This window comes from Ranitomeya imitator, chromosome 3 (assembly GCF_032444005.1).
Source record: "Ranitomeya imitator isolate aRanImi1 chromosome 3, aRanImi1.pri, whole genome shotgun sequence".
In the NCBI taxonomy this organism is placed as follows: Eukaryota; Metazoa; Chordata; class Amphibia; order Anura; family Dendrobatidae; genus Ranitomeya; species Ranitomeya imitator.
In genome coordinates, this window is record NC_091284.1 from 726,380,276 (window position 1) to 726,396,925 (window position 16,650).

Genomic DNA, 16,650 nt, shown 5'->3' on the forward strand with positions numbered 1-16,650 from the left:
AAAGAGTCTCCGCCTCACAGTGCGTGCAGAAGCACTCACACCAGCCTGCTGCCATTCCTGAGCAAGCTCGGCACTGCTGGTAGTCCGATCCCGCAGCTGAAACAGTTTTAAGATACGGTCCTGGCACTTGCTGGTCTTTCTTGGGCGCCCTGGAGCCTTTTTGACAACAATGGAAGCTCTGTCCTTGAAGTTCTTGATGATGCGATAGATTGTTGACTGAGGTGCAATCTTTGTAGCTGCGATACTCTTCCCTGTTAGGCCATTTTTGTGCAGTGCAATGATGGCTGCACGTGTTTCTTTAGAGATAACCATGGTTAACTGAAGAGAAACAATGATACCAAGCACCAGCCTCCTTTTAAAGTGTCCAGTGATTTCATTCTTACTTAATCATGACTGATTGATCGCCAGCCCTGTCCTCATCAACACCCACACCTGTGTTAATGGATCAATCACTAAAACGATGTTAGCTGCTCCTTTTAAGGCAGGACTGCAATGATGTTGAAATGTGTTTTGGGGGTTAAAGTTCATTTTCTGGGCAAATATTGACTTTGCAAGTACAGTAATTGCTGTTAAGCTGGTCACTCTGACATTCATGAGTATATGAAAATTACCATTAGAAAAAAATGAAGCAGTAGACTTTGGAAAAATTAATATTTGTCTCATTCTCAAAATTTTTGTCCATGACTGTACAGAGACGAGCTGTTGATGTGAAAAGACATCATGGCGTGTGGATGAGATGGATATGAAAAGAAAGAGAATGACTCCAGCTTGAATCAGAGAAGATAATAATAATAATCTTTATTTTTATATAGCGCGAACATATTCCGCAGCGCTTTACATTTTGCACACATTATCATCACTGTCCGCGATTGGGCTCACAATCTAAATTCCCTATCAGTATGTCTTTGGAATGTGGGAGGAAACCGGAGTGCCCGGAGGAAACCCACGCAAACACGGAGAGAACATACAAACTCTTTGCAGATGTTGTCCTTGGTGGGGTTTGAACCCAGGACTCCAGCGCTGCAGTGCTAACCACTGCGCCACCTAAGATGTCACCTATAAGGTAAATCCCAGTATCTCCTTCCATCGTTAAGAACATACTAACAGTTTTGAAATACAGTTCTGTATGGAGCTGTCCTGACATTGCAATTGATGGCTGTACTAAGCTTTGCAATGTATTTATGTACTGATGATGGTTCTGGTGCTGCATTCATGTACTGATGGTGGTTCTTATTCTATATTCATGTACTGAGGGTTGTTCTGGTGCTGTATCCCGGTACTGATGGTGGTTCAGATCTGTATTTGTGTTCTGATGGTGGTTCTGGAGACGTATTCCTATATTCATATACTGATGACGTTCTGATGATGTATTCATATACTGATGGTGATTCTGGTGATGTATTCCTGTACTGTTATTGGTTCTGACTCTGCACACATGTAGCCATCCATAACTTGACAGAAAAGTTGTGCTGTCTGACAAGTCAAGGATTACTATATCTGTAATTATGTTAAGAGAGCATTATTTACAAAATTAAGCACTGCTGCATGACAAATCCTAACAGTGTATAATATATTCACTGTCAGGATTCGGCTCTGATTGTTGACGTCAGGGGTCATCATGTGATTACTCATATGCGATTTTCATATTTACAGTCACGTGCCCACTAGCTTCTCTTCCTGCTTCCTGCAGAAGTTTGTCACTGAACATTGAGAGAATTAGGAAGAACAGCGAGTAGACAAGTAACTGGAAGTATGCAAATTGCATATTACACAACGAATAATCAAACCACTTAAGCTGTGAATAGGAGGGGGCACGAAACTGAATTTTTGCCCCGGGTGCAGGAAAAACCTACATTCGCCCCCATGGAAAGAAATTACTTTCAAACCTCATGTGTAACCTTCCTCATCTATTATATTTGCGGCGAATCTATTAAAGTTTTTGGCCATATCTCCAATAAGTGGGCACCAACACTACATGACTGGCATACTTGCCCCCGATCTGCCCTGCTATGTTCATACTCAGAGTCCCTTGCTGTGTCCTGCATGCATGCATTTCACTACATACTGCATGGAATAAACTAGGGTAATGAATATACTAGAAGAGCTGATGAGTTACGTAGGTCAGCTCACATTCATACAGTGCCACCAGTAATGCCAGCATTACACAGATAGCAGACAGCCCCTGGTAAGTTTATAGCATTCACATATACAGTACATATATAGAGCCTGGATCTAAGTTGGTTAATAACCTTATGCTAACTAGACACACACCCTACCCCTTTACTGGTTTCATGGGGGAGGGGCATTTAATAAACACAAATGGGCAGGAGAGGTGCAGCCGAATAAGCCTTGGGGCAGTGGGTGGATCAGTAGCTCCTCTCTGGAGTCAGGACCACAAGAGCTGCAGACAGCCAGAGCTCCGGCAGCTGCGAAACTTGGTGCTCAAGAAGGGGTATGGCATCACCTATGTTAGAGGTAACTACTTCTCCCTGGCACTCACCACTGGTATAACCAGCATGTAACAGTCTTCACTGCTTGAATTTTCATTTCTTTTGATACTATGCCTGATGAAGAGATCTGAGTAGTCTCGAAAGTTTGCTATTTGTTCCCATCTTTTCAGTTAGCCATTAAAAGGTATCAACCACTGAGGACTGTCAAATCTTAATGTTTTCCATTACTTTTGGATGTGCTTTACCTTATGTTGCCCAGGATGAAGTTGTGTAGATGGCAGGTGAATAGGATGTGCAGGTTAGCAATAGTATATGTGATGTAGACCTTACTAATTTGAGTAAGAGCCATAGGTTAACATTACGTGAATCAGTTCATTTTGGAATATAAACTTGTATTTCTGGGCCATTAAAATAGAATAAAATATTATGCAACTTATTTTAATTCCCTTAAACATTCAATGCTGAAATTTCGCTAGTGAAAAATCTCTTCCATTCAGATTAATTTGAGATTGAAATTACTACTATACCAGGGTACCAGGGCTGCACCAATTTTCTATTTTAGAATGAAGTTGATCCAGGTAGGGGTAATGTCCTTTCCCCATGCTCACATATAGTTGGTGCTGGGTTATGTGTGTTTCGTTATTAAAGAATAGTGATAACAGGACCCCCATTTGTATGTGCGACACTACTGTCACTCATTCCTGTATGTTCAAGGGCTCATGCAGACGAGCGCATAAATCGGGTGGGTGATAAATTGGGTGGGTGCTAGCCGAGATTTAATCGAACAGCACACTGACCCATATTATCAGATGAATGATTTTTTTTTTTTTTTCCTTGGTCCGAGTGTCTTGGAGGAAAAAAAAAAATCACAGCACGCACTACTTTCATCCAACTCTCGGATAAAACTCACAAATTCAAGTCTATGGGTGCGAGCAAAAAAAAAAAATCAGATCCCACACAGACCATCAACGTGGCATCCAATTATTACGGATTTCTATTATAAACTTAGGAAAAAGGGAATGGTCATGTACGTTTTAATGTAGTTGTATGACAGCGGATCGCGCTCAGATGTCATCAGGACGTAAAAAAACGGACATTCTGACTTAAAAAAAAAAAAGGATACACGGATGGCACATGGATAAAAATCTGCTGAAAATTAGAAAAAAATTGTCCGAGTTTTCTGGATGAATTTCTCATCTGCAGGCGTCCTAATACTGCGCCAAGCTTGGCATTTTTTGGTTCTAATTCATAAAAATTGTCCTAAATAAACAATAATAAAAAAAAAAAATTGTGACAATGACGAAAGGTAAAGATTTATCGTACATATGCAATATGTCCATAAAACTAGTTTCTAGTGGAAAAATGACAGCCATAATTAGCCATCTGTCAGTGGCGGAAACCTCAGCATATTTGTGCTGTTGGTGTAGGGTGATTCCTTTCTTTTTTCCATTATACTATCAGTCACACTACTACTGCATCATTCATATTGCTATGTTATTTTATATACTGTATCATAATTATACTATCATAACATATCATCATTCATACACCAAGATATACTTTACTATAGGTTGTATCCTCATTACTACAGCTTTAGTTACATATACCAAACATGTTCCCAAAGTACTAGAAATGACCGATTTCTTGACACAGCTGCCGTAGGGTTAATGTATCAAAGAACTCACCATCTGAGAATCCTGTCTCTCCTCTCAACCAGAAATGAGGACTCAGTTTGCGGATTTAACCAGAATGGGAGTTTGGGTCCGGAAACAACAAAGTTTATTTTATTTTTTTTTTTCTCCCCAAATCCTCCAAGGGGAATATATATTCCGAACTGTGGTTAGGAGCATTTTCAAAGGGAAGCACAAGGAAGAAGCCAGTTTAACCCAAATGTTCCCAGGGATGAGCCGGGCTGAATTAACCACTCTCATTTCTAATTTCAGCATGCCACAATCAGATACTTGCCAGGATTTCTGTTACAAAGTTCTAACCACAAATCGGAGCTATTTGTTTATTTTGTATCACTCGCTGTTTCTTAGCTTCCTCGGCTTTGGATACACTTTGATTCAGTTTCAGTAGTAAAGTGTTTTATTAAATTGTCACAACTAGAAGTTAATCAGTGCACTGTACGAAGGTTCAGGTGCTGTAGTTGTGGAACGTTCTGTGGATCATGGAATGTTAGTGTTGGAAGGGACCTGCAGGGTCATCGTGTCCAACCCCCTGCTCAATGCAGGATTCACTAACCCGTCTCAGACAGATGTTTGTCTAGCCTCTCTATAGAGTCATAGAATGTTAAGTTGGTAAGGACATCAAGGGTCCCTTCCACATTCAGTGGTACAATCAATAGCAGATTGCAAGTAGTGGTCATCATGAGACTTATCACTATATTTCTATCATGTAGATGAATTATCATGGTGATCCCCCTGAATCCTTAAAAATGGGAAACCTAGGTGATACTCCCAACCGTAAAAATAAGCAGCACGTTAACATAACATGAAGAACCATAATGCGGCCAGTCATCTGTATAATAAGGCTACGTTCACATTTGCGTTGTTGGGTGCAGCGTCGGCGACGGATACCGACGCATGCGTCATGTGCCCCTATCTTTAACATGGAGGGGCGCATGGACATGCGCCGGTGTGCGTTGTCATGCATTGTATGATGCATGCGTTTTTTTGGCGCAGCAGACAGGGCGCGGACGACGCTACAGGTTGCAGTTTTGATGCGTCACATTTCCGAAGAAAAACGCATGCAACGCACCTGTGTCGTAAATGCGCCAAAAAAAACACATTAGTGTCTATGAAAAACGCATAGGGCGCAGGTGCCTGCGTTGAGCCGCGTTTTTTTTTTTCACGCATGCGTCTTTTGACTTAATGTATTTTTTGGGGGCGTTTTTGATCTTCAATTGTATAGGGCAACGCATGCGTCAAAACGCTGTGTTGTGTATGCGTTTGACATGCGTTGTGCGTTGCGTCGACGATGCTGCGCCCAACAACGCAAATGTAAACGTAGCCTAACTTGGACAAATTGACCATCCTAATGTAAGACTAAGCTGGCAAATTAAGAAAGTGATTTATAAAAAAAAAAAATAAAAAAAAGCAGCAAATGATTATCCAGCATGAGTCACTGCGGTACATTTTAGAGGGAACCTGTCATAAGATTCATGCTGCCCGAACCACGGGTGACATGCATTAAAGCCTGGCTCCACAATTACACCACAGTATGCAATGTTTCAGAAAAAGCTTAGAAAAGCTGAGAAAACAGCTGGGGATCATAGGGAGGGAGGGACCTGACTAGTTTTGTGCTGCCCCTTGGTCTTCCCACCCCACTTCCATTGATTGACAGGTCTCTCTCTAGTGTCCACATATGGAGAGACCTGTTAAATTACTGGAGCTGTGCACTTAGATGCTTTCCGGGGGCCATACCAGACTAGTCTCCTCTCTGGTTTTAGTCCCTGACCAAGTGTTCAAACCTTGTTTCCTCTGAAATGCTACCTGCAAATATTGGGATAGTCTGCAGCTAAACAGCATTCAAAAGTTGCTTGGTTGGCTTATTGAAAGAATGGATATCGTGAGTATGGTAAATTACCTTATTTCCTTTCAGGAGCTGCTCGCTTTGAGAGTCACCTCTTACTATACTGTGGGCGGTGGCTGTAATCACTCCCCAGCACTTTGTTTGCTCGGCAGCACATCTGTGCTGTTAATTGGGAACGAGTAGCTGTAGAGCGGAATAAAACATTTTTATTTATTTTTTAATTTCGTCTCTCAATAGCAGAGACTTTAGCAGTCAAAGTATTAGGCACTTAATGAGTTAACCCCTACTTGGACATAACTTTTTTTTTATCAGTTTTCGCTGGGGGAGTGTACTTCTCCCTGTATGATGCTAATCAGTCCTAAGCAGGCAGCAAAACCCAAAGGAAAGAACACTCCTCCACAATAACTTAGAATAGATTTCTCAGGGTGTGAACTGTAATGACACAGTTCTGATCTTCTCTTCTAGCCTCCTGTAGGAGTCGGTGTGGGGTAGGGGCATTGCAGCCGAGTTTATTTGTGTCACATTACAAACTCTTCTATTGGTTCTCTTGATTACTGAGTATCGCTCTTTTGTCTGCTGTGCTCAAGCAGCTATCAATTGCTCTGCTGTGAGATCATCACGGTCAATATTTCTCTTTTCTGGGCTACTACAGTGTGAGATATATAATGACTCCCTGCTCTGATCTCACTGCAAAACAAGTACAAGTTAAGCACAACAAACATAAGTGTGATCATTGACACATCTCTGGACAGGCAGTCTGGAGTAGGCGCTATAAAAAAAGGAATGCTGATAGTTTGTAATGTGACACAGCTAAACTCCGGTGTGCTGCCTCTCTCCCCTGCCCCTACCTGAAAGATGTTAGTCACCTGTGCTTTCTAATCATGCAGGAGGATATACCAGGAGATCAGGCTGTATTATTACATCTCACACACTGAAAAATCTGCTCTAAGTTATTGTGGGGCATGTACTACTTTAATTTTGAGTGTTGCTGCCTGCTTATGAGTAGTACACGCCCCAGTTAAAGCTGTCTGATAACACCTGATTAGATTTTTTTTTTTTAAAGTTGACTCTCTAGGTGCCAAATACTTTGCGTGCTAATATTTCTGAGATGGAGAGTTTAAATTTAACCACAAAAAGAAAAGTTTTGCCACTCTTACATCATCTGTCCAAATTGAAATGAAAAATTTTGGGTAAAAATCCTCTTTAAAACATGACATACCGAAAAGAGACTAAAAACGTTTCTGAAAAACAATGTAAGTAACCTAATTTAGCTAGTTGGTGCAGAAATGCTGCAAAGGCCAGAATTACACGAGCGTATAACACGGCTGAGTGATATGTGATAAAACATCACATGGCACTCTGCCCAGTGTTATACTATGGGGCAGCTCAGTTCTGCAATTATTGCCGATGCCGATTCGATTACCACGGATGTTGGCACTGGAGCAGATGGAGAAATTACATTTATTTTCTCCGTCTCCTCTGCACCTGTGCTTCAATTCCCTCATGCGAGAGCAACGGAGCACAGTAGCACTGACTCGGCTCCCGCTCGCAGCAGATTGAGCCAAGTGTCATTGGATACTCTGTCATCGGATGCCATACGCTAACGTGACCCTGTCCAAATTCTCATCATGGGAACGTAGCCTAAGAAGGCTGGCAATCACCAATTGAACTAGCATTAAACTTGTTAATAGGTGCAATAATTTTTAAGCAGGCTTAAAAATCAATATTATAAGCAGCTCATTTCCGTGTCAACCGATGATGTGATGCCAATAGAATGATGTATTATCACAATGATTATATTAGCAATTTCTTTGTGCTCATAGAATGATTGACTTAGTTCACGTAATGTAAAAATGCCAAATTTAACTAAAAATGCAACAGGATCAGCATACGCGTTTCTGTGTAACAACCACTTGCTCATATGTTCAGACATTTGAGGGTCTTTTTACCTCTTCATGTTTCCAAAGATGCCACGTGGCTAAAAGAAGTGACCTGACCGTTCATCTGGTGTCTTCTGCTCTAAAGACGCTCTATACTTTATAAAAGAAGTCAAGGAGAAGGCTCAAAAGATGAGGGGGCAATTTATGAACATTTTGCCAACATTTTTGTTTGAAGTCATTCCCACCTAAAGGGGCATGATTACATGATTTAGTGGAACGATTAGTCCAAGGAATTGGCACATCGGATTACTACAACAATGGGTATGAATTTTATTGTCGGACTGGATCTACACAGCTATACCACTAATTTCCGTGGTAAAATCCTGACTGATTCAGTTTAAAGAATAAGTAAACACTAACCATTATTTTTTTTCACCCATTTCAAAGGCAATCGAGTCAGAGGTGGGGTCCAACTTAAAAAAATAACTGTGAAGTGTTCTGACCAGGAGACAAGCGTGCACAACTCCAGCCTGAGCAAGCACATATGAAGGAGTAGTGATGCATTGGGAAGTCTTAGACTCCTAAATTAAGCACTTCTTGGCAAAACTTTTTTTTATTTTCCTTCAATATTTTTCAGCTACCGTAATTGCATACAGATCTGTGAGTTCAGATCCAGAGACTCCTGCCGAACACTCAAAAGACCTCTGAGAAGTGCTCACTTCATGAGAGCGGAGGTCCTGCTTCAGCTTGGACAGACTGTTGCGTATGAATGTAGTAGAGAGCCTTTGACTGTCTACTGCATCCCTCATCCTCTGTGTGTGCTCGCTCGAGCTGGAGCTGCGTGCACCTATCTCCCAAACAGAGCACTTCTTTGTGATCTTTTGAGTCGGCACACCACCAACGCAATTAAAGTGGCTGAAAAATATGTTAAACATTTATTTACCAGTTAAGCTGCTAACAATGTAAATATAGATTACTATAGTCACTATAACTAAATATTTGCACACAGGACACTAATAGTTAATGGGGACCTAAATTCAGTTTGTGTAGGGAATAATTTTAAATCCCCATTTTCGAACTAAGGTGGAGATACTTTTGGGTGGGATCATAAAATATTAAAAATAAATTGTATAAACCCAGCAGAAACATGCCTCAAATTCTGTGGATAATGAGTAGCCTCAGACGCTGGCTTAGCAAATATTAGCTGGAGCGTTGAGGTCTATAAAGCCCAGAATTTGTAGCAGAGATTATTTGTGGAAGCCCTATATATAGGTTAGTATTATTCTACTTGTAAACACCTTGTAATGTAACCTGATGGGACAGTCAGATGTTCTTCCACCAGGTTTGCCTGCTGAAGGCATCCTCACACTGTGTGTTTATGTGAAAGTTTGGCCTGTGGTGATCGGGGTATGGAGTTTTATTCATAGGTTTAAGCCAAGTTTGTAACTTTTACTGAACCTACAATTAACTGTTTGTTTGTGTTGACTATTTGGTTCCTACAGGTTTTATGCTGTATTATGTAAGACTACTTGTTTGACACGTCGCTAAGCTGAGATGGCTAAATTTCATGCCAACCCTCTGGAACTTCATCTCGTGCATTTATCCAACCATCTCCCACCTCTTAGATGCCTATTTTTTCCTGACCAATTCCAAAACCCCACTTAGGCACATGCTTGGCTTGGTCAAATGTGCACGTATTTAGTAGGGAAGCAGAAAAAAACTATTGGCAGGTGTCCAGCACCAACTTTGTCTTCCATGTGAATGTTAAAATTCAACATGTCCAATATCACATTCATTTAAGTGAATAAAGAAGAATTAAGGGTTGGTCCCATCCGCCTCAAGCAAGAGCTCACCAGCTACCCGACACCAGTTTCTAAGTGATCCTGCCTAAGTGACCGTTCAGGAGAGAAGCATTGTTACACCCCTGTACTACGCTTTCCTGATGCTGCTAAATGATGCAGACTTGCCTCGTCAGCATCGAAGACACAGTGGTGCTAAAGAGGTTGGCTAGGGTTAAAAGCCGCATCGGACTGCAGTCTCAGGGTGATCACATGTGCCCGCTACTAAAGGGAATGAATATTTACTGCTCTCCACTCCTATAGGCATGGGGAGCAGTGAATATTCCTTTGTCTTTAACAGCGGGCACAGGCTTTAGTCACAGTAGCCGGTTCCTGCTTCCTGTCACCGGCTGCGCCACCGCTGCTGCTCTGTTGGTGCCAGGGCGAGTTACCCTGACTCATGGGCCTGATAGCAGCTGCTACGGTGTGCCCTATTAGCAACAGACCACTGGCTGAGGTCCCGTGGGGCAGCGGATGTCAGTGCCTGGGCCTACCAGAGAATTCTCTGGTGGGTCAGTCCGACCCTTGTTTAAATACTAATCTTCCTTCAGCGATCCTAGCTAGTTGCAGTGCTTACAAGCTTTGTAAGAAAAAACTACCCAATCACTCTAGGTCTGACCTCTTTGACTACCATTGATACTCAGAATCGGGGGTTCTGAAGAGCACTATGTGAATGGAGTGGTGGCCGATCATGCTCAGTGATACTTCATTCATTTTTGGGGGGGCTGAAGACCAGCCAAGTACAGTGCTCAGCTATCTTCACTAGTCCCATTAAAAATGAATGGAGCAATGGTGTGCATGATCTACCTCCACTCCATTAAAGCGAAACTCTTTGAATTAGTTAGAGTCAAAGTGGTCTGATCCCCAACTATCGGGAAGTTAACGTCCAAACTTCAGAATACCCCCTTAAAGATCAGCTTTGACCACTTATTAATACGTTTTTTGTATACGCCAGCAAAACATCTGTATATGAAATTTGACATGTTTCCTGTCGATTTTTCTACTTTTGCAAAATAATGGAATTGAGATCTATATTACTACGTAATCATAACAGACTTGTTATTATGATTCTTATGAAAACTGGACGACAACGTCTATGGAGTCTACAGATATGGCCATGTTAGTTGTTAGTATTTCCAGATACTTTATCTACAGAACACTTGAATAAAATATTCAACATCCATGACTTTATTTACATTGTGTTTGTGTATACATAATGCATTTTTTAAAACATTTTAAAGGGAAATATTTCTTAATTTTTAGTTTATATGCCGTTGTAGGCATAGAAAATAAATGCACATCAGTCTTGGCGCTCTCTTATTTGGATAATCAAAATAGTCTCCATGCAATTTATAGGACCATCGGTTTTGCAGAATAAATTGTGGGAAATTGAACAAGTAGTAGCAGTAGTGTAGCAATAAGTGGAGAGACAGATTTTGGCCACCCCTGAGACATCTTGCATTTATGTAAACAGAGCCAGCCTTGTGTGTCGTGTAACCATACAAATATACACGGACAGCTCCTTTTGGCAGAGACCATGAGACACAAGTGCAAATAAAGCACAGCTGACTGCACTGAGACATTACAGCCCTACATAATCTACCAAGTTAATGCATTTGGATAAAATTTGATTTGTGTTCGAAAGCTTTATTGTTCATTAAACTGAGTTATAATGAAAACGGCGAAATAAGCTAAAAACCAAGAGAGGCAAAAAACCAGGAGAGCTGGATATAGCAACAAAAAACTTCACAACTAAAGCTAGGGCCTCAATGGGTAAGGTTATTGTAATCTACAGAAGTTATATTCTCTGATTTCTGTCCTAACTGACATAATAGGGGACCGAGAACACCGTGAATTCAGGATAGGGGCTACTAATAATGGGACATGAAGCAATATAAAATCTGTCAAATCAGTATAAAGATGGAGTCATGGAGATTTATTTTATGCAATTGGCTCACTAAAATCATAGCAGGACATACAAGTGCTTTTCGCTAAATTAGAATATCATCAATAAGTTAATTTATTTCAGTTCTTCAATATAAAAAGTTAAACTCGTTTATTATATAGAGTCATTACAAACAGTGATGTATTTCAAGTGTTTATTTCAGTTAATGTTGATGATTATGGCTTACAGCCAATGAAAACCCAAAAGTCATTATCTCAGTAAATTAGAATACTTTATAACACCAGCTTGAAAAATTAATTTAAAATCTGAAATATTGGCCTACTGAAATGTATATTCAGTAAATGCACTCAATACTTGGTCGGGGCTCCTTTTCAATCTTTACTGCATCACTGCGGCGTGGCATGGAGGCGATCAGTCTGTGGCACTGCTGAGGTGTTATGGAAGCCCAAGTTGCTTTGATAGCAGCCTTCAGCTCGTCTGCATTGTTGGGTCTGGTGACTCTCATCTTCCTCTTGATAATACCCCATAGATTATGGGGTTAAGGTCAGGTGAGTTTGCTGGCCAATCAAGCACAGTGATGCTGTTGTTTTTAAACCAGGTATTGGTACTTTTGGCAGTGTGGACATGTGCCAAGTACTGCTGGAGAATGAAATTTCCATTTCCAAAAAGCTTGTTGGCAGAGGGAAGTGCTCTAAAATTTCCTGGTAGACGGCTGTGCTGACTTTGGTCTTGATAAAACACAGTGGACCTACAGCAGCAGATGACATGGCTCCTCAAACCATCACTGATTATGGATACTTCACAATAGACCTCCAGCAGCTTGGATTGTGTGCCTCTTCACTCTTCCTCCAGACTCTGGGACCTTGATTTCCAAATGAAATGCAAAATTTACTCTCATCTGAAAACAATGCCTTGGACCAATGAGCAACAGTCCAGTTCTGTTTCTCCTTCTGGTGTTGTCTATTGGTCATGAGTGGCTCGACACAAGGAATGCGACACTTGTAGCCCATGTCCTGAATGCATCTGTGTGTGGTGGTTCTTGAAGCAATGACTCCAGCAGCAGTCCACGCCTTGTGAATCTGCCTCAAATTTTTTAATGGCCTTTTCTTAACAATCCTGTCAATCCTGTTGCTTGTGCACCTTTTTCTACCACACTTTTTCCTTCCACTCAACTTTCCATTAATATGCTTGGATACATCACTCTGTGTACAGCCAGCTTCTTTAGCAATGACTTTTGTGGCTTACCCTCCTTGTGAAGTGTGTCAATGACTGCCTTCTGGACATCTGTCAAGTCAGCAGTCTTCCCCATGATTGTGGAGCCTACTGAAACAGACTAAGGGACGTTTTTAAACACCTGGGAAGTCTTTTCAGATGTTTTTTGTTAATTGTTCTAATTTACTGAAATAATGACTTTTGGGTTTTCATTAGCTGTAAGCCATAATCATCAACATTAACAGAAATAAACACTTGAAATATGAGTTTCACTTTTTGTATTGAAGAACTGAAATTAATTAACTTTTTGATGATATTCTTATTTAGTGAGAAGCACTTGTACTTGAAACTTGGGGGTTCTCCTCTACATTAAATGCTATTCTGGGTTCATGGTGGGGTAATAATATTATGCTATATTCGCCCTCTGGACCGGCACTGCTTCTCCACATTTGCCACTGTGTGACCTGCTGATCTTGCGGTATTCACATCCTGAAGGGGCCTCACATGGCCGCTGCCATCCTCACATTCCGTCCAAGTAAAAGAAACCGGCTCAGACAGAATGTGCAGTCTGGAAATAGGCTCAGACAGAATGTGCAGTCTGCAGCTAACTATATGCCGCCACTTGGCAGCAGCAGTCTCTTGATACCACCAAACCCGTGGGGGACATACTAGCAAGTGCAGAGGAGCAATGCCGGATCGAGAGGGAAATATATATATATATATATTTTCCTCTGTTGCCTCACTTTGAGCCCATTTAGAATAGATTTTAAAAGCAGGAGAAACCCCTCTAAGTGACATGGGGTCTATACTGTAGGTGCTTTTTATGTATCTATTTTTTGCGTGCCCCCTTGTTCCATGGCTCTGTGCATGAGGCCTCAGGACCAAAGCTGTAACTCTGCTGGTTGGTGTGACATTCACATTCTGTAAATATTCTAATTTCAATGTGCGGCTTATATAGTAGAATGCGGTGCTGTATAGAGGCACTATATCGTGCCACATAGGGCACCTTGAGCTTTGTAATACAAATTTATCAATATAACACTCTGGACCTAAATAATTAATTCACTGACATTCTATCACACTTTGCATTTCTTGAATGTCCATGTTTGAGTAATTGGTTTGCTCTTTTGTTTTAGGAAGAAGCCCGATATGTTTCTAGCCCCTTAGCAATGCTAAGTGCCGCCTGCAACAAGTTTGGAGGCTCGAGCCCTATTAGAGATCCTACACCATCATTAAAAGGAGTAGGAAAGAAGACCTACAGTCCGAGTAATGACTTTAGTGCCACAAAACTAATGGGTGATGGATATTCGTCTACATACTTAGGAGGAAGTAATTTAATGACACCATGTGGGACACCGCCTGCTCCTTCAAGCTACACAACTGATTACGGGTCATTTCCCCATTCTTTTTCCACTTCCACAGGATGTCAAGAGCCCAAAAGTCTATCAACAGCCGATTGTGTTCCAGGTGTGTACACATCTCTAGATGTAGGACATCCTTACAGTTCTTGGTATAAAACTGGAATTCATCACCCAGCCATCTCCGGTTCACCACCTGGCACAGGAGGATCATGGTGGGATATGCATCCGAATAGTAATTGGCTGGGCAACCAATCACAATCCGAAGGGCTAACTGCATCTGTGCCACCTGTGACAAGTTCTACAGGCATGAGCAATCAGTATGGCTCTGAATATACCACTCTGACACCTGCATCCTACCCTTCTGTGGGATTTCCATCTATATCACCTTCATCAAGTCCTTCTCCATCTGCGCATCTGCTCTCACCAACTCAACACTCCTTAGCTCCTGATATGTATAAGCCAAAACTTCTGACAGGTGGGCCATTGCTTGAAGCATCAGGGCAATTAAAGCCCCAAAGATCATCATATGGGAATACTGGACGGCCATCATGTGACTGTCCAAACTGCCAGGAGCTTGAAAGGTTAGGAGCTTCTGCAGCAAGCCTGAAGAGGAAGCCTGTGCACAGCTGCCATATTCCAGGCTGTGGTAAGGTGTATGGTAAAGCATCACATCTCAAGGCTCACCTTCGGTGGCACACAGGAGAAAGGCCATTTGTCTGCAACTGGCTGTTCTGTGGTAAGCGATTCACACGCAGTGATGAGCTTGAGCGCCATGTACGTACCCATACCCGTGAAAAGAAATTCACATGTCCTCTCTGTGCTAAAAGATTCACGCGCAGTGACCATCTGAGTAAGCACCAGCGCAGCCATGTTGAGCAAAATGGCACAAAAGAAGGTACCATTCATGGAGATGGTGGAGGAGCAGTTGTAGATGCCCCCAGAGAGGAAGGATCGGGAGCAACTGAAGCATCATCTGCTGGGGGTAGCCAGGAAAGAACATCTAGTAGTCCAGGGCAGGGAGGGTTACTAGAAATATGAAGAGAATAACTAAAATGGTTCTTAAACTGGTGCTTAAAAAAATTCCAAGAGCTGTTGATGCTGTAGGGTACAATCTGCTCTATCATAATAAAGAGCCATGAACGAGTAACCTTAATTTTTAGTACAGTAGCACACATGAAAATAAGCAACCTTGAAATATATTTTATCAGAGAAATCTGCACCTTCTCCTCTTGGACTGATTTTTCACTCTCAATTCAGGGGTAAAATTCATATTCAATAACAACAGATTTTCACATTACTGAGATAGGAGATAACAGTTTGTTTTTATAAAATTCTGGGGAGGAGGAAGGAGCTATCGGCAGGCACAGATATTTGCCTGCAAGTTCTCCGGAATTGACAGTTCTACTTGTAATAGGACTTCACAACCTGTTGCGGAGGAAAACGCCATGCCCATGTCAAAGCAGCCAAGTGACTTTCATGTGTAAAATGTAAGAAAAAAAAAAGAATCCTCAGTATTGTGGGTGTGACTCAAAATTTTAATCTATCTGTTCCTTTCAACAGCCATAAAATAGAGAATTTCCATGGCACCAAAGTTGTAGTTTCATTGCTTTATTCCAAAATGCAACATGGTCTTGGCAACGTTTCGGCCAGCAGAAGGCCCTTTTCAAGCATAAGTAAATGGGAAATTAAATTTGAACAGTTATAATGATTATACATTTTTATATTGGATTTTGGCCTCATGTTCCTCTGTAAATCTTTTCTATGAAGAAGGTTATGTTCTACCTCTTGATGATCATGGAGGTTTGTAAGCAGTTCGTTTTTTAACCTCTATATTGTCTGGTGCCACCGAGATTCTCGTTGGTGTGCTTTGCCTCCATTTGTCATGGGCCACCTGCCCAGGCCTGGCACCAATCATAATACAGGGCAGCAATATGCCCCTAGGTTTTTTGATGCCAAGCTGAGATGTAGTAAAAAGGATCTAGCTATATGACCAATAAATGTGACTTTTTTATTTAAAAAAAAAAAAAAATTCTACAAATGACTGCAGACAGGGGCAGCCTCACCCGAACACTGACATTTCTGAAAATGAGTCCTAAAGCCTTATAAACCAATCCCACTAATTTATACCACACTATATCCTAAAATCAAATTGCTCTCAATGCAATAGCATAAAACTTTTCTGTATTTCAGGGCAGCTGTTATATTATATATTTTTGCTCTAGGCAGTGTTATTATCCAAATGCAATAATATCATATTTATCACTTGGTGCTACTTCATGGTTTCTTTCATGGTCCCTGGTAAGACAGATGGCAAATGCTGGCTTTAATGAATTCCCATGTTGCAGACTAATAGGTGTTTTTCCAGCCTTCGATTAAGGCCACACATATGGCGCGATTCAACAAAGCTATCACTCCCGAATTTTAGCATAAAAGCTTTGAAGTTGCAAAATTTAGGTGCAAGTCAAAGTT

At 41.3% G+C, this 16,650-nt stretch overlaps 1 protein-coding gene across 1 annotated transcript; it reads left to right on the plus strand.

The window, feature by feature from the left end:
• The first annotated feature begins 2,344 nt into the window (after positions 1–2,344).
• Positions 2,345–15,686, plus strand: SP7 (Sp7 transcription factor). The gene is made up of 2 exons (XM_069758761.1): positions 2,345–2,475; positions 13,957–15,686. The coding sequence occupies exons 1-2, from the start codon at positions 2,455–2,457 to the stop codon at positions 15,217–15,219; spliced, it is 1,284 nt and encodes a 427-aa protein (XP_069614862.1). The 5' UTR covers positions 2,345–2,454; the 3' UTR covers positions 15,220–15,686.
• Positions 15,687–16,650: the final 964 nt, after the last annotated feature.